Source organism: Gavialis gangeticus, unplaced genomic scaffold, assembly GCF_001723915.1.
Source record: "Gavialis gangeticus isolate Ggan-Ray unplaced genomic scaffold, GavGan_comp1, whole genome shotgun sequence".
In the NCBI taxonomy this organism is placed as follows: Eukaryota; Metazoa; Chordata; order Crocodylia; family Gavialidae; genus Gavialis; species Gavialis gangeticus.
In genome coordinates, this window is record NW_017729026.1 from 4,930,698 (window position 1) to 4,954,115 (window position 23,418).

Sequence of the window (23,418 nt, forward strand, 5' to 3'; positions counted from 1 at the left end):
TGCAGTGTGTTATTTCTGCTGCTGTTTGTTATGAATATTTGTAAGTGTAGTTCAGCTAACTGAAGTCAGTAAAGGAAGTGGCTCAGGACTGCACAGCAGAATTGCAAGAAGGATCCACAGTCATCAGTTTATCTGTGTTTGCCTTGATAGGTGTGGGTGGTGATAAAATAAAGTAAAGGTCTAATCTTACTCTTTTGTTTCTAAGAACAGGGTCCACTTGCTGTAGTCCTGCCATGCCAGACTGAATCTCTTGTGAGTGGGTTATTGAGGGTGTTTCCTTCTCCAGAAACAAGCAATTGCAGCATAGATCAGGTGGCTGAACAAACTGGTAGTCCATTGGCAGGGAGACTGGAAATGGACCCAGAAGAACCATAGACAACACCAATGCTACTTGATGTTGGAGATGACATTTGCATAGTTACTTGTGGTTCTTAATTTTAAGTAAAAATCATTGCTGTTTTAAAAAGTCCTACTCTGTGCATCATGCATGTGCATGTCTGACTAGGAGGGTGTAATTTTGTCACATGTCCTTGCACTACGGCTGCATCTTGTTGCACAAGCTGGTACTGAATGCACTTAACATGCCCCAATGTATATACGTATGCTGACAAAAACTGTCCCCTTCAACTGGAGTGTGTTTGTTAAGAAAACGCTCTAAAAGCATTTCAGATACTTCTAATCATAGTGTTGGAAGGGCCTTCAAGGGCTATCATCTCTGTATAAGAGTTGCTGTTACTAAACCATCCCATGCAGATGCCTATTGAGTCACTTCCTGAAAATCTCCAGTGGCTGGTAGAGCTAGCCTGAAGAAGTGCAACCACGTTATAAACACTGGCTCCATGACATACTTGGTCAGTTTGTTTTAAACATCATAGAAGAAGCAGTCAGGAACATCAGGTCAGTAAGATATTTGAATTTACAGCCTAATCCAGCCTAAGCCATGCCCTTCCTAAACAAATATCCTCACCATTGTGCTCCTACCATCAGAGCTGTACCGGTGGGGTACTAGTGTAAGTGCAGCCCTACAGTGAATTATCTGACCAGTACTTCTTTTTCCATATATGCATCCCAGGGTCATTTTGACAGGCAAAATCACTGGTTTCCTCTAACAAAAACTAAGTAATTCCAGATTTGTTACATATATTTATTCTGATGGCATCTTTGCCTTGTAATTACAGGCTTTATAATCTTGGCAGGGACTGTAATGATTTTTTTAAAGGAAAATTGTTAGTTAATGCCCACACCTTCAAAATAAATAATGCCGCAGAAATCAACAATTAAATTACTTAACTCGTGGTTGCTATAAGAATGGTGGTTTCCCTCTTCCTTTCTGATTTAAAGCTGTAATATAGACACTGAGAAGTTAATGAAAAATGTCAGTGTCCTGGTCCTCTGGAGAGAAGATGTACACAAATGACAACTTCATTTAATTAATCATACTGGGACTGGTCCAGCAAACATTTAATTGTGTGAGTCATCCTACTGATATCAATGGGATTATTCAAATGAAAACTACTATCTGACAAATGACTACCTGAGAACACCAGTGGATGGGACTAGACTGAATAGCTGAGGTGGCCCCTTCTAGTTCCATATTCCTACTTGTGTAGGAGCTGGGACAATGGTCCCATCTGTTCCATATATTCTTGGTCTTATCTATTTACTAAAATCCTTTACTTAGTGTTAAAGAATCAACATTCAGAAGGGTGTAAGAGTACATCATTAATAACATCGTTCACATATTTCTAATAGGCTGCGTCTGTGCAACCCGAGGAAAATTAGTGGGCTTGCACAAAGATCAATAAGAAGATAATTTTAGATGGAGAAAATTTACTAAGAATGGTAATCTGTAGGGAAAGAGAATCTAGTCTGCCTCTCAGAATCTAAGTTTGCAGTGCTGGGGCCAAGACATTTTGTCTTAATTTATACTTTATAAATGTTACATACTTAATCCGAAGACTGAAGCACAATAAACATGAAAAACCATACTATTTTTATATATCGTACATGTTCAGGAGTGGATCCAGGATTTCCAAAGGGAGGTGCATGAGCAGCAACTCACACTGTTAGGGTGATTGCACCCCTGCTGCCAGCTTCCTCCACACCTACCAGTGCAGACTAAACCACGGGAGCCTCCAAGAAATTTAAGTTCCTAAAGCACATGAAAACCCCTCTCTCTTTCCCTTTTTGCTCCAAGGAAGGTCCCTCCACCAACGCCATTCCTCTGCCTGTTTTCTCCCCTGCTTGGGGGCGGAGAAGCTGCAGACCCTGCTGGGCTCAGCTGGGGAGGGGACAGCAGCAACAGGGTGACTTAAGAGCAGTTTTCCCCACCCTGTGCTGTCTCAGTGCAGGTGCTGCTGCTGTGTCCATCCCCAGCTGATCCCAGCCTCCTTGCAGGGACAAAAATGGCTTTGGTGCTTCCCCACCCCCGGGATACTGGAGAAAGAAAGGCAGTGGAGTAGGGAGGGAGAGGAGTGAGGATGGGGCATGCCTTTGAGCAGGAAGGGAAAAAGAGGGAGGATTTTCACCTGCTTTAGAGAATTAAAAAAGTTCCCAGAGGGTCCCATGGTATGCTCCAATCCAACAGGGTCGTGCAGTCATGCCACTGCACCCCCTCTGGATCTGCCTCTGTACATGTTTTACATCCTGCATCAGACAAAGCTACATCTGGTCTATTTAAATTCGTAGAAAAAAAAATCTGTCTTTTTATATCTCACAGGAGGAGCCTACCTGTTTTGAAGGAAGTGAGATGAATGAACACATTAACTGGTTTAAGCAAGAATATGTGAAAACAGAGAGGAACTGGGAAGAAGTTGATAATAGGATGAATATGACATTAGGAATACGAAGAAAGATGATTAATAATAAGGCACCTTTGAAAGAAATTCTGTGCCTGTTTCCTTTTCTAAGGTGTCCTTATCAGGTAGTATTATAGGTCTCTGAATAGCAATGTTGCATTTGATCATGAAATATAAACAAGCAGCATGTCACCAGATCAGTTGTTCGTTGCCAGGAACGCATCCATCATTACTCAATCTATTCCACTAATGCCATGGTAAATTCATATTGCTGCATCATTTTTAAACATTTGCCCATTACATGTTAAGCTTGCTATACACTATAATATACTGGATACTATATGTGTTCTGGTGAAGCCTGAAATACTTACTATTTAAAAAAAACCCGAAAAAACATTGTCAGTGTATAATCCTGATTTATTATCCCAGTCGTCAATGTTTGAGCCTCAGTTTTGTTTCATCTTGTTATGAATACTTCGATAAAATAGACTTTTTCTCTCTTCCTTTTAGCTTTTTAGGGAGTTCCACCTCCTGACACACATGGATATTTATAAAAAAACAGTTGAGATTTTGGAGATGTATTCTGAAAACATATTGTCTCTGTACTCGGTGAGGAATAATCCAATTAATGTCATGCTGCAAGAAAATCTGAAACAGCACATGGAGGAAGACATTCTGAAATGTTAGTATAAACTGGCTCTGTATTTGAGCATTGTAGCAGATAATTGTGTTATAGTAATTAGAGTAGCTCTTATGGATAATGTAGAAACATTGTTTTAAAACTGTCTGGTGCCTTCTTGAAAACACACACAAGATAGAGAAATATCAAACAAAAAAACCCTATTAATAAATGAAGAGGGGAAAATATTAATAAAATGAGTAAGATACCGAACTCATGTTTTTCTAATAAGGAAAGAAAAATGTTAATGGGTAAAATAACTATTATAACTTGTTTGGCTAATAAGAAAGAAATGAAATATTTCCAAATATACAAAACTGCCTTATTGTATCGTAGAGGAATCATGGACAGAGAGGGGGGCATCTGTTGGACAAAACCAAATAGCAGAACCTCTTTTCTAAAAATGAAAGAGACATGATCTAAGATATTATTGTTTTTACGACTGAGGTTTGTTCCTGATGAAATAATGGAAAGAAAATTACTGGCTAATAACAGGGCTAATAACTCTGACTCTGATAGAGTGTGATATTGTCGAATACCGTATGATATTTTTGAATGCTCAGGAGTATTCATTTTGAATGCTCAGGGATATTTTTGAATGCTCATGGTTCCCTGTGATGGAACCATTTGAAAAGTGGCGAGCAGTGTAGCCAGGCCGCAGGATCCTGGTACATGCATATTTGTCTCTGTGGGCATAAAAGGGATTACACATCCCCATTGCATTCGTTTTTGGGGAAGAAATGTAATCTAGAATAGTAGTGTGGCCAGAAGCATGGGAAGTGAGGATCTGCAAAGGCAATGCAGTTGAGCTCATTACTAGGAATATGTTTTCTTCCAGAATTGCATTAGCAAATCCCTACTTAGATATAAGTTAGAAGTACAACCGTGGGAGACGGCTGAAAAGTCCTCCTCAAACTAAGGCTGCTCTCCTGAAATGCAGGAGAATGCTCTCCTGGGATGCCATATCAAGAGTGTAATGCGCTGTATGATATTCCCAACAGCAGTTTTATAAATCTGGCTGGCAGAGCTAGCCTGAGGAAGTGCAACCACATTATAAACACTGGCTCCATGATGTACTTGGTAAGTTTGTTTTAAACATCATAGAAAGAGCATTCAGGAACATCAGGTCAGTAAGGTATTTGAATTTACAGCCTAATCTAGCCTTGTGCTAGAGCACTGATTCCTTACCCATGTGTCATGGCACAATGCTGCGCCATCAGAAATGAACAGGTGTGTGGTGGAATTTTGCCACGGCAATGAGCTACAATTGAGGATGGGGAGTATGAGGATGGGGAATGCCTTAACAGGTGTGCTGTGGAAAAATTTTGTTAATGTAAGTGTGCCTTGGGCTGGAAAAAGTTGGGAAACACTGTGTTAGAGGTATACTCCCATGTTGACCTTGAGGCAAGGTATAGGGAATTTTCAAAAGTGTTTTATTTAAATGACATACCAAAGCTCTCAATGTCTACTCCTTAAATGGTGAGGTCTTGGTAAAACTGGGAGATGGGTTATACAGTATTCTTAAGGGGTAACTGGTTTAGAAGAGGTTCAGTAAAGGCTGTACAGGCCACCTAAAGCTTGGTCTATGCTAGTGATTCTCAACCAGGGTACCACAGCACCCTGGGGTGCCTTTAGGTACTTTCAAGGGTGCCGCAATGTTAGCACCATTAGATTTACAGATATGCCTCACAAGATAAGCCCTGAAATTTCAAATAGAAATCCACAGTCATGGGCTTTCTGAGTCCTTTACAAGAGAGAAACTGCTCTATTAGTTTTTCACTCTTTTTTGGCCTGCAGAAAACTAAGAGCTGGCATTTACTGATGAGTGCCTCAGTTGATAGAACCACTGATCTGTCTATACAATGACAAACTGTTTAAAATTCTGATAAATTGGATTTATGCTAATTTTCCCAACCTAGATCAGGTCCAACAACCACCAGGGAAGAATTCAAGTGAGGCTGAAGGACCACTTCACTTTTTGTATCAAAACTATGGATGGAGTATGTTACAATACTTGTAACGCTTATAATAACTCTGAAAATTAGGAGGAAAAAGTGTATTGTTTGGAACATTTATTCAAATGAAAAAGCAAAAGTCAGAGATCTAGCTGAGCCCACTGAAGTACTTGGGTGACTACACACCAGTTTTTGTAGCCCATTATTGTGGATCGCATTGTATCTGCCTGCTTGTAACTCTCCAGTCTGAATGGGGAGACTGAGTTGACTAGGTGCAGCATCTGACATGGGCCCAGAGCAGGGTTTCAATTGATGCCTCTGAAAGATGCCTGAGCTGTTGGGACACCACACTCCAGCAGACAATTTGAGTGAGGCGTACCTTTTTTTTCTTTTAAATGCCCTATGCAGAATAATCCAGTCATGGCAGCAAGATGGCCTAGATTACTCCATTAGGTCTTCTCCTTCATTGCCTTCTATAGGGGATTTGCATTCGTAGTCTAATTTTAGCACGATTAAAAATTAGCAGATAATTCTCTGATCTGGAACGCTATACTATACTTTTTTTTGAGTATCATTAGTTGTGGATTTATGAAATTCTATGCCTTTTTGAAAGTGGTATGTTGGTGGTACAGCTGAGGACAGACACTGGAGACATTTAAATCAATACAAGTGTTGCAGTTTACTTTTCAAATTACTTTGTAACCAAGAACATGGATACAGTGAGGAGTTTAACCACCACCTTTATAACCTACAGCTCTTACTTCATAAATCAGTCTGCTTTTCCACAAAGGTATCGAAAAGCTTTCATTTGTAGTTCAGTAAAAACCTTTGCTTTGACAGATATGAAAATGACGGCCACTTGTTTACTGCTGCCAGACGCCTTTGGAGATGACACCAGTCTGTTTGTTGCTGTGAACAAGGAGGTATTTAAATGTGGCTGTGAAGGCTAGTTACATTTCTAAACAGACAAAATCTACTGCATTTTCCCACCTTCTCCGCCACCTAAATTAAATTTCCCTTCCCTTCCCTACCCTCTCTCCTGTGTCACATAGTGGGGGACAACTGCAGTGATTAGGACTTTTTTTGTAGGTCTCTTGTATGATATCTAATGACATCACACATCAAGTGACATTTAAAGGAAAAATGTGATGTTGTACTAAGATTAGAGAACCTAGTCTATAGTTCTGGTTGTCTTTCTGTCACTAATTGCTTAAGAGTCAGTCATTTAAGCCTTGATTAAGTAAAGACTTTCAGGTACTGCACTCAAAGACTGGAATCCAGAACCCACAGTTTGGTGCTTACGCTGCATATGCAGTGCACGAGGAAAGGGGTGACCCAAAAAAGCCTCACACTGAGTGGGGAGTTGCCTAAAGCTGGCAAACAGGAAATGCTGAACTGAAATCCCACACCACTCAGGTGCTTAGGAGCCTGAATCCCAGGATTCAGAGTCCAAACCTCTCCTGAGTGTAGGCATCTACAAGCAATCTTTGAAGGTATCAAGTAGAGATCAGTTTTCTTTTTAAAACACAGCTGGCAGAAGGAAATGGAATATTGAATAGCAAGTCCAGTGAATCTTGATGGGACCAGGGTGCTGTGAAATATTTTGAAAGGTGCTCCTAGGTGTACAGGGATAACCGCAAACTCATCCTTGTCCAGGTATTCCCCTATGGCCCAATCCCTGTGCAGGGAAGTAAGAGCAGTCTTGTTCCTGTCTAGCTGCTCTTCCTTCCTCTCTGTTCCCTCCCCTGGCTCCCACTGCCTAGCCCCTCTGTGAGGAAGGAAGCAAAGGCTTTTCCCTGCCCAGCTGCTCCTCCTTCTCTTCCTCCTTCCTGCCACCTTCCCTACACTGCTTAGCTGCTGTAGAGAGAGTGAGGACATGCTCTCTTGCCCCTGGCTTGCTCCCCCCACCCCCCGTCTACTTCCCTAACCCATGTACAAAGAGGTAAACACTGTAATAATAACTTAGTTTTTGAAATAGGGTGTCACTCAATTCAGTGAAGTTGTGGAGGAGACTTGGAGTCTAAAAAGGTTGACACTATGGGAGAGTCTTCTAGCTTATTAAACTAGTCCAGTGAAGTGAGACACCTGGGCTCAACCTAGAACACTTCATGGACACATCCTGTATGCCTCCAGCTGCAGCCTAGGCCCCAGTAGAAAGTGCCATGGGAGTGGGTCAGAGTGAGCGCGAGTATCCTAGTGGTTTTGATGTATCCTTAGTGGTTGGGACACAGCTGGGAAGAAGAGCCCTGGGCTCGTCTCTGCTCCCAACACTATTTATACAGTTAACATTAATTCACTGGATAAGACCTCCCCCCCAGCAATAACTTTGAAGCCAGGACCTCACCCCTCCCAGCTGCATTATCTCAGCACCCAACTGCAGTGAAACACCCTCTTGCTTATTTTCCTGTAGCTCCCAAGTCTTGTCTTCTTTTTTATGCTATGGCCCAACTTCAGGCAAGAAAGTTGATGAATCTCCAACTTCATCCTGGGCAAGTGTGTCTGCTCTGCCTTGTTTTTCTATCTCAGTGGGGCTTCAGTAAGAGCCAGGAGTCTTTTCAGCTGGACCAGTTCTGGGCAAGCACAGAAGGGAAATTGTAGCGGCCTGGGGGACTTTCTAGGCAAACAGGGAGCTGTCCAGTAAATTTAGACACCTCCATAATTGCCAAGTGAGGGTTTTTTAAAATCATGAATTTGGATTCAGTCTGCCTAAGTTTGATTTTAGGTGCATAACTCCTTAGAATCTTCCCCTTAGCCTTTTTGCAGCTCACTATCTTCATTGTAAAACCCTGGCCTATGTTACTTAGTGTCTTTTGATGCAAAAGGTCTCAAACACCCATAGAATTATTAACCAATTTCAAAGCACCTCTTGAACATGAATGTAACTGGCAATACTCATGAATTACAGCTTTTTGTTTTATTGCAGGTGAAGGTCTCGACACCAGTGTTGAAAGTGAAAAACCCCTTCAATGTTAATACGTGTGAGTTTGCTTTGTATGTAGAAAAAGAGAAACTGGCTCAGCTTGATGATTGTACAATGGCACTGGCTGCTCTGTTGGCTGCGTTCCATGTGTTTGACATCCAGTGCCCAGAAAAGATCCACAACACACTTAACTTTCTGGAGTCGCTGATCTTTGAGGTGAGATGTCCACAGTCTTTCCCAGTGAAGGTAAAGAGAGAACTAGAAGAACTTGAATGTCTGACCGTTTGATAACAGATGTGATACTCGTCTCAGGGGAATGCCTTTGGAGCACTGTCAAAAGAAATCTTTGGTTGTGAAGATAAGTCAGTGTAATTCTTTCCAGTGGAAGTGTATGAATATTTATAATATTCAGCTGTGTTTTTACAATACCTGTTTTTTATTGTATGGGCTGCTGTCATTTTTAAAATTTAAAACCTGAGCATTTTCATTATTTTAAATGAAAATTCGAGAGATTTTTTGTGTTAGAAAAATAGTTTTATAGTTCACTGTAACTGTGCATTGTGTTTCTGATAGAGCTTTTTTACTCCATTTGGATCAAGTTTTGATTAAGTCAAAGGTAAGAAACTCAATTGTGAACTAATTTACTTTTAATACTTTACTGCCTCAGTTGTTTATATTCCTTGCATTTGGATTCATGGTTTGATGTGGGTGTTTTTCCTTGAAGTGATACAAGTTAAAGATTTGCAATTAAGAGGTAATGTGGTTTCACTGTAATACAGTCATTGAAAGTATTATAAATAAGTATTTTTCCATTTAAAAAGTGCTGCGTCTGAGGTTTAATTTGCAGACACTGGATCTGTGGATAGTATAATTTGGCCAGAGCCAGAAGAATCTTCCCTGCCTGTGTGACACGACTTACCTTTATTTTCCTGATTAATTGCATTTGAAACGACTAAATGAAAGTTCTAAATTACAAAACGTTTCTTAAAAGTACTTCGGAGCTGAAATCAGCAGACAGATCTCTCTCTCTGGATTTCTCACTTGTCTTCTTTGCAGGGTGCAATCTGGCCACTCTTCTCTTGTTGCACAATTGAGGTATAATGCATGTCAGCATGTGTGTGCAGAGACCAGTTTATGTGGAGATGAGTCTTTGTGCTAGACCAAGCTGCCTCAATAGTGACCAGCATCATCTTCCACATTATGGCCCAGCATGGTTCTTTTAACTCTCAGAGCCTTTGCTTCCTTGGAGTTTCTGTGGTTGAAAAATGGAAGTAGCTAGCAAAATGTTACCATTTCATTGCAGAAACAAAGACAATGCTCTTTGTTTGAATTCCATGATATTAAAGCTGTCTTAAAGTATTTATGCAGGATCTCCTGAGTTTGTTGTCCCTGCATTAATTTTAGGAAGTTGAAGTAGCCTGGAAAATTCCAAAGCTTCATTTTTGATTAGTGGTTCTGCAGATATACCTGGGGGCTTGGATGTACAACTTGGTTACACCCAGCATAACTTGCATCTCTGCATAGTATGTTGCTGTTTCAGCATCTGTTGATAGTAGGGTAAGCAAGTAATAGCCTTTTTGCCTTGAAGAAACTGCTACCCTGGGTTAGGCTGCAGACCAACACACACACACAAAACACTGTGGATTTATCCCTGATTTTTCCTAGTCTACACTGAACTTGCATAAGATGCCATGTTACATAGCTCCTCTTTTTTCCATGGCACTGGAAAGGCCAGTTACAGTAGTGTAAACATTTTGTGTGTCCAAGCCCTAAGAACTATGAGGGAGAAGGTGGTGGTAAGTGTCAGAGCTAAATTCAAACTATTAAGAGATGATGTTTCTGTTTGACTTTTACGACAGATTAAAGCAGTGGAATAGCTGCCAGTCTACCTCCTGTACCACATTAAAAGGAATTTAGTTTTAAAGATGCAGAACTGCTTTTCATGTATTTTCGTTTTCTTACGTATTTCCTCAGTCTTATTAGTCTTCCTAATACAAATTATTTGGACAGCTGCACCTCTTGATAAGATACATGTTTATCAAATTGGAGATAGTGTGAGACAGTAATGGAGGGAAACTACTTTGGGTCTGGACAGTACTGAATAAAAGACTGGGTCTGCGTCATTTAGTCCATATTCACAGAGGTGCCTTGTAAATGATAAGCAAAAATTTCTCAAAGTTCAGTACTTTTCTAGAGGCAAGAGGAAACTGTAAGAAAATCCCAGTATATCTCCATAGAAATCAGCTATTTCTAAACTAATTTGCAAGGGATAGCTGATAGTTCACATGGTTTTGGTACCTCATTGGCTTCTACAGGCTTTCAGGTCCTCCTGCAGAGAAGAACAGAGAGCACCTCACTAATCTGTAACCTATAGAAATGTCTGGTGAAGAAGAGAAACTGGGCAAGTGCCCAGGAAAGTACATACAAAAGAGCCAAAATGGATGGAACAGCTGGGTGGAGAAGATGAAAAGGCGACTAGTTGCATTAATTTCCAAATGCTACATGCCTGTGTTAGCAACTGTTGTTGCCACAGGTAGGCTGTGTGATACAGGAAGTAGCTCATGAGATGATATCTTTGTTAAGCAAGTGTTTGGGGAAACAGGAGAGAACTCTTTTATAGTTGATTTTATAAAATCATGCCAACAGTTGAGTTGCTGTGTAGAAATCAGTCCACACTGCCCTGTGGACCAGCTTAGTTCATTTTTGAGAATCCTAGAAAAACACAAATGTAACAATCTTCTCCAATTCAGATTTTATTTTGTATTGTAGATACAATAAGAGTGCAATTTGAATGTACAAATTTTGAACAAAATGTAAAAAATATTGTTTATGCAATGTCATGGAAGGAGACTAATAGAGTAATGCAACTTACTTCACACTGACCCTGTTTTACCTCACATTATGGCAGGTGCCAGTCACTTAAGTGACCCAAAGTGGCACAAAGAGTTCTCCAAACCTTAAGAAATTCCAGCCAATTAGGAGTCCCTAGCAAAGTGTAGGAAGATTTTGTTCCTCCCACCACCCTGTGCGGTAGGAATGTTCTGCTCATTCTGAATTGCAAAGACAAACGATCCCCCTTACTTCACACTAGGCATAAGAGATTGTATGAGCCAACTGATCCAGTTCCCACCTTCTTCCCATGTGGATCATTCTCACAAGGAGGATTCTAGATCCATCCTTAGTCTGTGGGTAGCTAGGCCTTTCTTAATTTAAAGTGCATCTTGTTCTATATCCTTTTTTTTTATAAACGGAGTGCAACACCTTCCCTTAATCAAATGCTTCTAACAATCCTTCAAGAAAGAAGGGTGTCTTACTTAATTACCCACTGTAGGAATTGGTGCCTGAACTAACAAGTGTCATGCACCTTGCTCCTTAAGTTTTCCTTTTCTTCCTCCTTTCCTTTTCCTTTGCACCCTAAAATGTATTTCTTAACTTGGGGTGACCTTCAGGTAGGAAGAAGGGCTAAATAATACCCCAATGGTAGGAAAATGAGCACCTTGCACTGAGCATGGACCTTGGGGAGCAGTCTGAGCCTTTGTACTCCTCTTTTTCATTATTGCAGTAAGTACTGAAGACCAGAATGTACAGACATAGAAAAGGTTTTCTTTTTGTTTTAAATTCTTACCTCAAATATATATATATACACACACACACACACACACACATACATACATTTTTACTCCATGTGCTGTATAACAGTTGTGGGCTCCCGGGTAAAAAAAGAAAAAAAAAAAAGAAAAGAAACCTGGAGTACCATGGTGCAGCATGACTAATGGTATTCTGTGAAGTCAAACATTATTCCTCAGTTGCAGCTTTCTCTATACTGGTCTTTTGGTAACTTACATTAAAGATGCTGGTGGAACACCCCCCAACCCCCCCATGTAACATTTTTATAATCGTGCAAAAGTAAAAACATTCAGTTTATCCAAAAAGCATTAGAATTTCAACCTCAACAATGTAATTGTTACAAGCAGGTAGACAATTTCATCATTTTGGAAAGTTTTCTATGTTGTAGCATAAAGTGGTATTTATGTAGCATAAATGTTGTATCTTAAACTATGAAACAAAACTTACATTAGCCACAACAGTCTGAACTGGCTACTTGTAGCCTCATTTTTAGCTAACCAGTTTTGTTTTGACAGCATAAAGTAAAAGTTACTGCAAAGAAAAATGGATATGTGATACAGAATTCAGGAGTTCTTAGAAAATGTTACCATTTCCCTCATTTTATTATAGCATAAATAATCAGCGAAGGATTTCCAGATGCCAAAATAAAGGTAGGAATCCTATCTAACAGTCCATGAGAGAAATAGTGTCATTAATTTGGTAAATAAGATTAGCTGACTCGGCTGTTATACAGTACCTTGTTAAAGGCTCAAACACTTCCCAGAAGGATTCAGGTGTAGTTGCTCTCAAAGATTTTAAATAGTCCACCAGCACTGGCTTATTTTTCTTCCGTTCCAAGAGTTCTTACTTGACAATTCTAGTGAATCTTTGTGCTTTGAATAAAACATAAGCTCCAGTGGAGAAAGCTGACTTGTATACATTTCCCATTACTTTCAGAGTTCATTGTGTGAATTTTTCTCTGCGGCTTTGAACATCAGAATGGAATTGAAGATTTTTAGGGCTGGTCCCAGTTTAATGCTCATTATTTTGACTATGTCTGTTTGGGTCATTAGCAGAAATGCTTCTCCATCAATTTGCTTTAAAAAGAAACACAAGGAAAGCTATTAATAGGCTTGATGCTTTAATAATTTAAGTATTTAACAATCTATAAAATAAAATTCCCAGCAAGCCAATTAATTTCAGACTAGGCTTAAGTACAAGCTTGAATTTATATTTCTCTGTATGCAAATCTGTCCCTGTTGCTTTGGGTTAAATCAGTTCTACAAAACTGTCTGTTCTCTGATGCTGGATTTCATCCTAGTCACTAAACTTGAATTAAATGTTCTTCCAAATATAAGTCTTATGCTGCCCTTCCACCTCAAACACCACCACCAAAAAAAAAATCAAAACTTACTTTCTCTGTTTTAACACAGGGGATTAAAAAAGACTTGGCTCCAGGTGCCAAAAGGTTTGGTAAAATGGCTTTGAACACAGATAAAGCTTTTTACAGCATTAAATAATAGATAACCATGTTCCTCCAAATTTTATAGCTTCACTATTTTAGTACACATAATTCATGCATGTTTTTTCCTGAAATGCCAAATCTATTGAAGGTTAATTGTGGAAGGCAGCACAAATACAGACATGAAAGGTTACAATACCAGCCTAGTCATACCAGGCCTCTGTATTTAGGCCTACACGACTTTTCCCCCCAGCAGCAAACTGCCATGGGTAATTTTTCAAGTCACTTAGAATTATATCCAACAGCAGAGGCAGCAGGGTTTCATTACAGCTCTTGAACAGCTCAACACTTCTGGATGAGCTATCAGGAAGCCAAACTCTTTCTTTCCATCCCACTGTGGAGGGGGTAGGGAGGGAGCCTGGAGCTCTGTGGGATGCTGGGGGTCTCAGCAGCCTCTGTAGTGTTACATATAACTGAACAGATGCTACATGCAGTGCCACAGCACTACAGAGGAGTTCTTGTTTTAAACAGAAAGGTCTCTGTAGTGCTTGGGACATGTTTATAACACCGTATACTGTTTGTGCTCCTGTAAGCTCACATTTTGTAGCGCTATGAATGTCACAGCTGTCCATATCCTCACTTCAAGTCCTTCTGACAATGCATGGCGGTGGGGGGAGGAGGAGGCTTGTACACAGGCCATACATTTAGTAGGAGTGGGAAAGAAAAACCCATACAAGACTCAGCCTTACTCCACAGCCTAGGGGTTAGGACATTCAGCCCAGCTCAGGGAGATGTGGGTCCAGTCCCTGCTCCAATGACTATTTTAGGATTTCATTCACTGAGTAACACAAAATATCTCAATTTGCACCAGTACTAGAATGCCCAACTGAGCACCCCATTACTAGCTTGTGGAGATATGCTCACATTTGCTGATATAACCCTTCTTTTAACCACTGAGCTGATAAATAAAAAATGATCAACACCTTCTGAAGCAAAGGCTTAGGAACCTAACTCCAGGGGAGACCCAAGTCCCAGAGAAAGTACACATTAAGGCACATGCCTCTTGTCAGTATTTCCCATTGGCTAGTTTGGGCGCCTCTCCTCTCACTCTGTGGTCTTTTCTGGTTCTTGTCTTTCCACAGGCTATATACAGGAAACTAAGACACCTAAATCAGGGCTATGGTGAAATGGCACCTCAATATTAACTGGTGCAATGCTGAGTTTTGTAGTGGTAAGTCTTTGGCAAAACTAGCCCTTAAAAATCAAATTATCTGACTGCAGTCTGACAACCTACTTTAATAGGTTTAATAGGAACAAAGAATCTACAGAAAAAGGATTTCAAGAGCCCTATGGAAACCTTCCTTACCTAAAACTCTGCCATCCCCCGATGACAGGCTAAGCGGGACTAACTTATGCAGAAACCACAAGTACAAGTCTGGGTCTGCTGAACAATACATATCCAGATGCGAGTAAGCAAGCAAAAGCAAATGTAACTCTGTGAGGAAGGCAGGGAGGGGATTATAGAAAATTAGGGTTGGAAGGGACACCTCAGGAGGTCATCTAGTCCAACACCCTGCTCAAAGCAGGACCGTTCCCAACTAGATCATCCCAGCTTCTGGAAGACATTAGACAGTCTTTAAATAAAAAAAGCAGAAATAACCCTGGCACCAGGACTCTGCATTCCCTGTCCCTCCCCAGTGGGAATGTTCACATCACTGGGCTACAGAATCAGGCTCCGTCTTGCTAGTCCTCCTCCCAGCATGGCTCATATTTCACCTCCCAATGATGGTGTAGACGGTGGACTCTGCTCTAACTTGATGAGTAAGGCACTCTCCTAGCAGGTGAAAGATGGAGAGTTGAATTCCCTGAGGTTGAGGAGGAAGGGCTTAGAACCCAGGTCTCTCCCAGTTCCTGGACAAATGCTCTAAGTAGTAGGCTATTATGTGGAAAATCACCACTATCGCTGGCTGTGTTTCCAAGTAAGAGAGTCTATGGATTTTGTACCTGTACTGTCACTCCATGCAGCTGGTCTGAACTGGGCATGCCCTCTGGGTACCAACTGGACTGGGATTCTTGGGGGATTTAGCCACCTCTCCAGATCAATTTAGATTGTACTGGAGCTTAGATAGCAGTTATGTGTATAGCTGCATGAATCGGATCATTCCTGAGCACGTGCAGGAGCCTAAGCCTAGGCACTGAGACCTTTTCAGGCCAAAACAGCAGTGCCTAATGAATGTAGGCACCGCAGATGTTGAGAGCAATGAAAGAAAAAGCAATGCGTGAGACCTTTAATTTAGGTGCTCAAATTCTACCTAAGGCCTGTTCTGGTACCAAACAAAGTGATCTGGATCTGGCTTTAAGTGGTGGACATATGTGTGACTTTTGAAAATGGGCCTTAGACTTTCCAATCATTTTGATTTTTTTTACCCAAGGTTCTCAAGTCTACCATGAGGCAAAGGGCCAGCTGATCTTGGTGGCAGTCATGTCTGAGGATGGGTTTTAGCATTTAATCCTATGGCTGTAGATAAGTAACATGCTGTCAGTTTGGAATGCAGGCAAGCAATCATTTCTGTTACACTTTGCGAAACAAAAGCTATATCAGACTCACCTCATCCTTAAACACCTTGCCATGCTCTTCACATCCTGGTAAACTTCGTATGAATTCAGAGACCTGCCACCAAATCATAACAAAAGGTTTGGGGGTGGGAGTGGGGAAAAAAACCTACATAATTTCCCAAAAGTTTTGCTTTAAACTGCTGACACATGGTGAAGCAAAACATTTCTCATCAGTCAGATATTCTTTAAACTAGAATTGCTGAGGGACTTGGCCTCAGTGTTGCAGAGTCTATCTTTTAAGCATCCTGTAGCATAGTAGTGATTAGCTGCGTCAGTCTGCAGTCACAAGGCAGGTCAGTGTGGTACTTGAAAGACTAATTGGCTCAGAGAGGTATGAGTTTTTGTAGGCAACAACTTATTTTATCAGCTGCTATGAATGGAGACAACTCCCCCCAATAAAAGCTGACTAACTAACCCAGTCAACAGAAGATGCTAAGGACAGGGGTGACTTAATCCAGGTGTCTATCTACACATGAAATTCACAGCCATTAAACCTTTCCTAGGGTTATCAAACTAAACTAGATCATTTATTTCTGGCAAAAAAGGAAGAAGAGTGTATAGTTCCCCTTTCTGCCTTTCTACATACATACCTTTTCCCTACAGTCTCAATGGTCAGAGTAGTCATTGGAAACTGGAAGACCTGGGTTCAGATTTCTACTCTGACTATGGAGAACAGACATTTGAGGTCTTCAGCCTCCCACAATATTGATGCCCTGTTGAGCTGTAGGGCAGTCTGGAGCATGTCTCTCTCAAACTCTCCCATTAAAACCATCCCACTTTATTTATTTTGTATAAGTTATCTGAATGCTTCCCCAAGTCCAACCAGCTGGTAGTCACTATCCCTAGTCATTAGGCCAGAGAACAAAAGGAAGCTGGCCACATTATTTCCTTGTGGGCTGGTAGAAATAACCACACTAAGTAGTGTGGTGCCTTAACCACACTAAGTTGATGAGCTCTCTAGGCCTGGGGCAGACCTTGGAATTGGATGCAAAGTAGAAAAGCTTTACAGGAGAAACAGACAGAGGCTCACCTCACAATACCCAACATCCTGAAAATCAGGGTAATATCCTGGATGTGGGAGACCTCGGACAAGTCCTTGCACCAAATCAAGGTCTGTCTTGGGCAGACCTCCCCTTTTCCTCTCCCACCAACTACACTTTTTGTGGGGTCGGGCACACCCATGAGATGATTCCTGTGGCAAAGCTGGCAGGAGAATGACTAATTTGTGAATCTGTGGGGGTTCAACCTTTTGAGGAAGCTGTTAAGCAGCTCAGTTTGGGCAGTTCTGCATGTGCCCAGTGGGAGAAAGGTAGACAGCTAGGTGCATTAGATGCATAGGGACAGGTACCAGTTGAGCAAGGATTCTGTCAGTCTTGAACTCTGGACTTACTTAAGCACCCACTTTCCTCTTGGGAACCTAACTCTTTGGGTAACTTTCTGCTTTTTCCTGGTTATCTACATGGCTAGTTTTGGTCATCTACATCACATTTTTGACACTTCCATGCAGACAGAAAATCTGTTTCTGGACTCTACACTGACAGAATGGGCATGTGCACTAGTAACAAAATGGGAGAAGGAAGATGCCAGCTCCCATCTCCTCCTCTTTAGAACTTAGCGGCTAGGGAAGTTGCGAGGGAAGTCAGAGGGTCTTGGTGACCTCCTAACATAACACTCTCACTATGCCACAAGTTAAATATTAGTCAGTCTCTTCACTAGCACCCTGTATGGAGAGTGCCACAAAGCTATTGCCTCACTGGGAGAAAGAGCCCAAACTAGAATCCAGAGCCCTTTCCTGCCAGGCCAGCAGCCACTCAGCCTTCAGTTTATACTCTTCCTCCTGGCCCCCTGTATCTCACAAGTGTCTCCCTCTCAGGGCTGGGTGGGGGAACCAATTCCAAAAGGAGTGCCAGAAAAGGGCCTGGATAATGGCTAATAGTTGTGTGTAGTGACCTGAGTGCTGTGGTGGGAAGTCAGAAAAACCGAGTATCAAACTCAGTCTAGGCACAGCGGGGCCTAGAACCCAGAGTCTCTAGCTTCACAAGTAAGTACTTAAGCCACTCAGTTATTGAAGGAAAAAGAAGAAGGGGGCCTTTTTCCTCTCCGGAGTGTGTGTCATGGGTTTTGACAACATTTTCAGGTACCTAAGGCCACTACACAACTATAAAGGTGGAGGGGAAGAGGGAGTACCCTGGCTCCTTATGCACATGCCCAGTCTGCACACATACCTAAATTACTATAATTATCCACCCATGCAGGAATCCAGGAATGTAATTCCTACCTGTACCAAAAATGCAACATTAGACAACCAAAAACCAGCCCCTCGGACAGCCAAGGAAGAACCAAATGTCACCCTTTGTGTACAAATTATCTTCAGAATTACTGTGTCATTTACTTGTCATGGAGCAAATCTGGGGCTCTATCAGTTCTACAGTGAATATATGTAATCAAATAATATGTTCTGAGTGCTGGGGCTACAAAGACTAATTCCACAAAGGAAGCCCTTCTGAAGTAAACCTACCTCATCAGTACTCCACTTAGATACTTGACTGGCTGGGATTCCCACCACACTTGGAAGAAGCTTGCTCTGCTGTTCCCAGCGCAAAGGTAGGCATGGGATTTGCAATTTGGAAGACAAAATGACTGGCTGAGGAAAAGGCTTCTGGTTGCTGGGTTCTTCTCTATCTGTAAAAGGTGGAATAAGCATTAAATCCCACAACAAATGGCTAAATAAATCACAATGAAACATATTCATTATTTTCCACAGGCTTGCACACATACCCCTACACCACCCAGAAACTATACAGCTTTATCTATACTGCTGCAGTTAAAGGGATACAACTCCCATAGTATGGACACAACTATACTGGCTCTATACCAATACAATTATTCCTGTATGGGAAGAAGAATAATCACAAAAAAATGTTCATCCATTCAGAGGTTGCACTGGTGTAAGTACTAGGTAAAAAAAATTCTCCCATATCCAATACTGTCACGTGGTACAACTTGTGTTGAGACCAGGTTCAAACTACTTTCAGATGTGTAGCTGAAGTTCAACCTTACTAAATCCAGAATTGCAATGGCACAAAAATTCAGTGGTGAATCAGGCCCTCTCTTTCCAGGACACTCACAACATTTAAATTTTATAATTAGAAAAACATCTTCAGCTATTTTCAAAGATCTGTGCAGAAAAACAATGCAAAATCCCAGCTCCTTTTCGTCTGGAAAAGTATTTCTCCCTGGGTTTTTTTAATGCCCATTTTCCTTTTTTCCCATTAACCATGCCTCAAAGCACAAGGGTGCATCCAGACGAGAGCAGTTATCCAGTATGTGGCTCTGCAAACGTGTTTGCAGTGCCACATACCGCCCAATCTGGTGTTCTCCACGCTGCAAGAGCATGCTGCCCAAACATGCACGGCTCCATTTTTTTCTTCTGCGGGTTTCTTTGACCCTGGATATCCAGAGATCAAAAAACCCCACAGAAAACAAAACAGATCAGCGCACGCTCGGGCAGCATGAATTGCTGAGAAATGGAGCTGGATCACCCGGTGCCACGCTGCGGCAATGGACACTAGTCCCCCTTGCCCTCCCCCTTCCCTCATTCTCACTCTTCCTGCCTGCCCTGCTGCCTTCTGATTCCTGCTGGGTCACCACATGTCTTTTGTCCCCTCCTTGCCCCCATTTCCCCACTCCCACCAGACTGTGCCCGTCCTGAGCTAAAGGATAACTGGTAAACTAATTGGTTATCTTATCAGTTAAATGATTAATCATTTAACCTTTCACATCCTGATTCTCCAGGGGTTAGTCCTTGCTTCATTTCACCTTCTCTCTTGTAAGTTCACTTGTAAACAAACAATCAATTAATCTCTATGTGGATAGCCTCCATATCTTTTTCTTCTCCAAAGCTGCCTCTGTCAATCTAAACTAAACTAAAACTCCCAGCCTCTCTTTCTAATGTCCTTTCTGGGGGACTCACTGTCAGTTCAAGTTCAACATGGCTAAAACAGAGCTCTTAATCTTCCCTACCATACACTCCCAACACCATCTTGCCTGCCACTGCCCATAATACAGGAGGCACTTTCTGATGCACACCTCACTCCAGGTCTTCATACCTAGCCTATCTTGGGTATTTAGATTGCAAACTCTCAGGTCAGGATCTGCCTCTTTCTGTACAAAGCCTAGTATAATAGGGCCACTGACATCATCTGGCATCTGTAGGAGCTCCCATAATACAAAATAAGTAATAATATTTAATCTTCCCTAAAATTTAGAACAAATGCAGCATTGGGTAATTATGTAAAATATCCCACGATCATACAATGGTAGATAACCAGGCAAGGGACTACTGCAAAACAAGCATAAAGTAGCATAAATAGCATGCAGGAAAGTAGCATAAATAATATGCAGGAAAACCATGGCAACGACCAATAGTTAGCAGCCCACAAGAGACTGCAGGGGAAAATTAGGCATAGGCAGCCATTGCACACAGCCTCTGTTGGGTCAGCAGGCAGCACAGACTAGGAATGGTGATCAGTCTAGAGCCTCAGCTGGGATGACTTTATAAAGCCACATGTCCATTTGCTCAGTGTGTTGAATTCCAGCTGGAGCTGTTTGATCTCAGGACATTTGGTAACTTTCCTCAATTTCTCAGAATATACAGCAAGGTAGGAAATACATACAGAAGAAGAACATGTCACATCTCAAAAAACTGGATTAATCTCCATTTCCTCAGGATAAGCCTCTTCAGATGTTTACTGACATGCAGAAACAGGAACATGATCAGCACAAAAAGCAACAGTGGCCAACCACGAATAACTGCACTCAGGGCATGATCCGCAGAAAGACTTAGATGTTACAATAGAGAACACTGCAATGCCTAACCTTTATGTACTCTGCTGCCCAGTGACATCCAGAGCCCAAAGGTAGGTACCCTGTTCTATGCACGATGCATGGACAGAGTCAGGTGATTATGAATGTGATCTGCAAAGGCAGGGGTCAGCAGCCCCCAGCACAAGTGCCGAGCATGTCATGCAAGGCCATTTTGCTCGGCACACCACCGCCAGCCTGGGCTCTAGGCAGCTGCTGCCAGCCACAGAGCCCAGGCTGCTCCCAGCAGGCAGCTGGGAGGCTGCAAGCCCTGCTGCAAGCAGACCGGGCTCCATGGGCTGGCTGCAGCCAGGAGGCTGCAAACAGCTGCTCTGGGCTTTGGCATGTCGGTACTCCAGTACCTTCCAATGTAGACAGTGTGGTTTTTCTGGCACTCTGGTCAAAAAGCCTTGCCTACCCCTGGCCTAGAGGATAAGCAAGGAGCTGTCTATGCTAGCCAAGAGGACGGGCTAAGGAGAGGAGTCTTATACTCAGTCCCTCTTAAGGACTTTTGTGCCTAGGTCTAACTGCTGATGTAGAAAGAGGTCACTTATCTCCAGAAGAGATTCATAACCAGGGGTCTCGGTTTTCTAAGAAAATCCCCAATTTTTGGATAAAGTAACCCCAAATTCACATTTTTCCATGATTAAAATGAAATGCCACTAATACAGAGATACACTATTTGTCTCCACTAACTGATATATTAGTGGTGTTTCATTTTAATCATGGAAAATGTGGATTTGGGGTTAATTTTTATATCTGAAAAGTGGGGATTTTTTTAAATCAGAGAAAACCACGATCCCTATTCATAACCCTGAATCCCCCCGGTGAGAGCCAGGGCCCTTGGACTAGAGTGAGGTTTAACAATCTAAAACCTACCCCTTCCCAGAAAATCTTCATAACAAATAATCACCAGCCTTACTTCCCTGGCTTCTGAGTCCAACCCCTTGCATTTGCTAGCAATCATGAAATAAGTATTTGTTCAAAGGGATCCACAACAACATCCACTGCGGCACTTCTCCCACCACAACCACAAAGCACCCTACTTAAGAGACAAACAAAACTGAACCTGCAGCACACCATGGGAAAAGAGACAAGATGCGAACATCACCAATACCACTGATTCTGCAGTGGACAAAATTTTAGGTAAAAAAATACACCCTCCTGATCTGAAGGAGTCAACCAGCACCCTTCCTCCAAAGGAAGTCAAAAAACCCGCAATGGTTCTTCTCAATCTGACCTGGATAAAATTGCTCCCTGACCTCTCATCCAGTGATCAGCTTGACTGAGCATGAGAACAAGACCAACCAATACAGCGCATGTGAGGTGTCTATGGCTTGTCAGGGTGCATTCCATAAACTTCCATAAAGCAAATGTAACTGTACCAGTGTAAAGGTGATACAAGATTGACTTGGATCTGCTAAAGGGGATGTGTAATGGTCAGGGCAGATGTCCAAAGGAACGATGTGTTGTTTGGTGTATACTCACTGAATGACAAAGATAAAAATCAATAAGGTACATCTCGCTCATTAACTGTGCCCTGTCTAGTTTCGTCAGTGAATGAGTCAGGAGCCCTGCAATGGCATTACTTAAACTATTCAAGTAAGGATTATGACTATGCTCTTCGACAAAATATAAAATGGGTACAGAGCCTAATTCCTAATGAAAGCTACTGTGAATTAGGGACTCATTCCTTCCTCTCACCCCCTTTGCAAAATTGCAACCTATGGAACAGGCAGAATTAAGGCCAAGTGGACAACCTTACCTTTGGTAAGCCCTGATTCTTAACTGTATTTTTCACATTCTTTTAATATAGATTTTTGATGGAATAAACAAACTTTTCCACCCTTACAGCTTAGCTAGTCTCAAAGTCAGTTGAGAAAAACACATTTAAAGAGTGATCTTGTATACCAAGATTCAGTTCAAAGCAGATTTTGTGCAACTATGACGAAGTTTTAGGCTTGACCTTCAGTGATCACAGAGGCAAAAGAAAATGTCAAAAACTCCCCAAACGGGTTGACAAAAGTAGGAAAAAAACTAGGAAAGTGGGAAAAACTTATTTGGGATTAATGACATTGGGTCTTCTTGTGACAATGGTGAATTTGGTTCATAAATAGAGAGGTAAAACGAATAACTAATCTGCCTTTACATTTTAGTGCCCGACATCAAAATGTTGGTAAGTTACCTTTAGTTTCATGTAACGTTGGCAGTTTATTTTCTGTCTCCTCTTCTTCACACTCCTTCTTCTTAGTGGACTCTTTAGCTTGCTGCCCTCCACTGAGGAAAACAATGCATTCATTTTTTGTTAACTTATCATCACACCTTTTAAATATGACAAAAACCCTTACTGAGTGAATTAAACAGTCTGTGTTACTTACACAAAGCATACTATATTATATCAATAAAATATATAAAGGAGCTCTTAAAGGGCCTGTACCCCAACTCCAAAAGTCCAGGAAGACTATGTTCACTGCTACCCCTGCATCTAAGGATTTGGTGACCTGGTCGTAGAAGGCCAC

The 23,418-nt window shown here is 41.6% G+C and overlaps 2 protein-coding genes across 4 annotated transcripts in view; one reads left to right on the forward strand and one right to left on the reverse strand.

Moving 5' to 3' along the window:
* The window catches only part of SAMD3 (sterile alpha motif domain containing 3), a 73,233-nt gene extending 64,018 nt beyond the window's left edge, over positions 1 to 9,215 (forward strand). Inside the window, exons 8-11 of the mRNA XM_019520293.1 lie at positions 2,720 to 2,923; positions 3,309 to 3,480; positions 6,273 to 6,355; positions 8,356 to 9,215. Coding sequence (XP_019375838.1) covers positions 2,720 to 2,923; positions 3,309 to 3,480; positions 6,273 to 6,355; positions 8,356 to 8,640 — 744 coding nt within the window. The 3' untranslated portion in view covers positions 8,641 to 9,215. The remainder of the gene's footprint in view (positions 1 to 2,719; positions 2,924 to 3,308; positions 3,481 to 6,272; positions 6,356 to 8,355) is intronic.
* Positions 9,216 to 11,089: 1,874 nt separating this feature from the next.
* The window catches only part of L3MBTL3 (l(3)mbt-like 3 (Drosophila)), a 232,181-nt gene continuing 219,852 nt past the window's right edge, over positions 11,090 to 23,418 (reverse strand). For 2 of the 3 annotated variants that reach the window (XM_019520296.1, XM_019520295.1), the window contains exons 19-22: positions 23,085 to 23,176; positions 18,555 to 18,718; positions 16,029 to 16,091; positions 11,090 to 13,055 (exon numbers count right to left, since the gene is read on the reverse strand). In XM_019520296.1, the coding sequence (XP_019375841.1) occupies positions 12,912 to 13,055; positions 16,029 to 16,091; positions 18,555 to 18,718; positions 23,085 to 23,176 (463 nt within the window). In that variant the 3' untranslated portion in view covers positions 11,090 to 12,911. The remainder of the gene's footprint in view (positions 13,056 to 16,028; positions 16,092 to 18,554; positions 18,719 to 23,084; positions 23,177 to 23,418) is intronic. The other variant, XM_019520294.1, reaches the window with a different exon arrangement.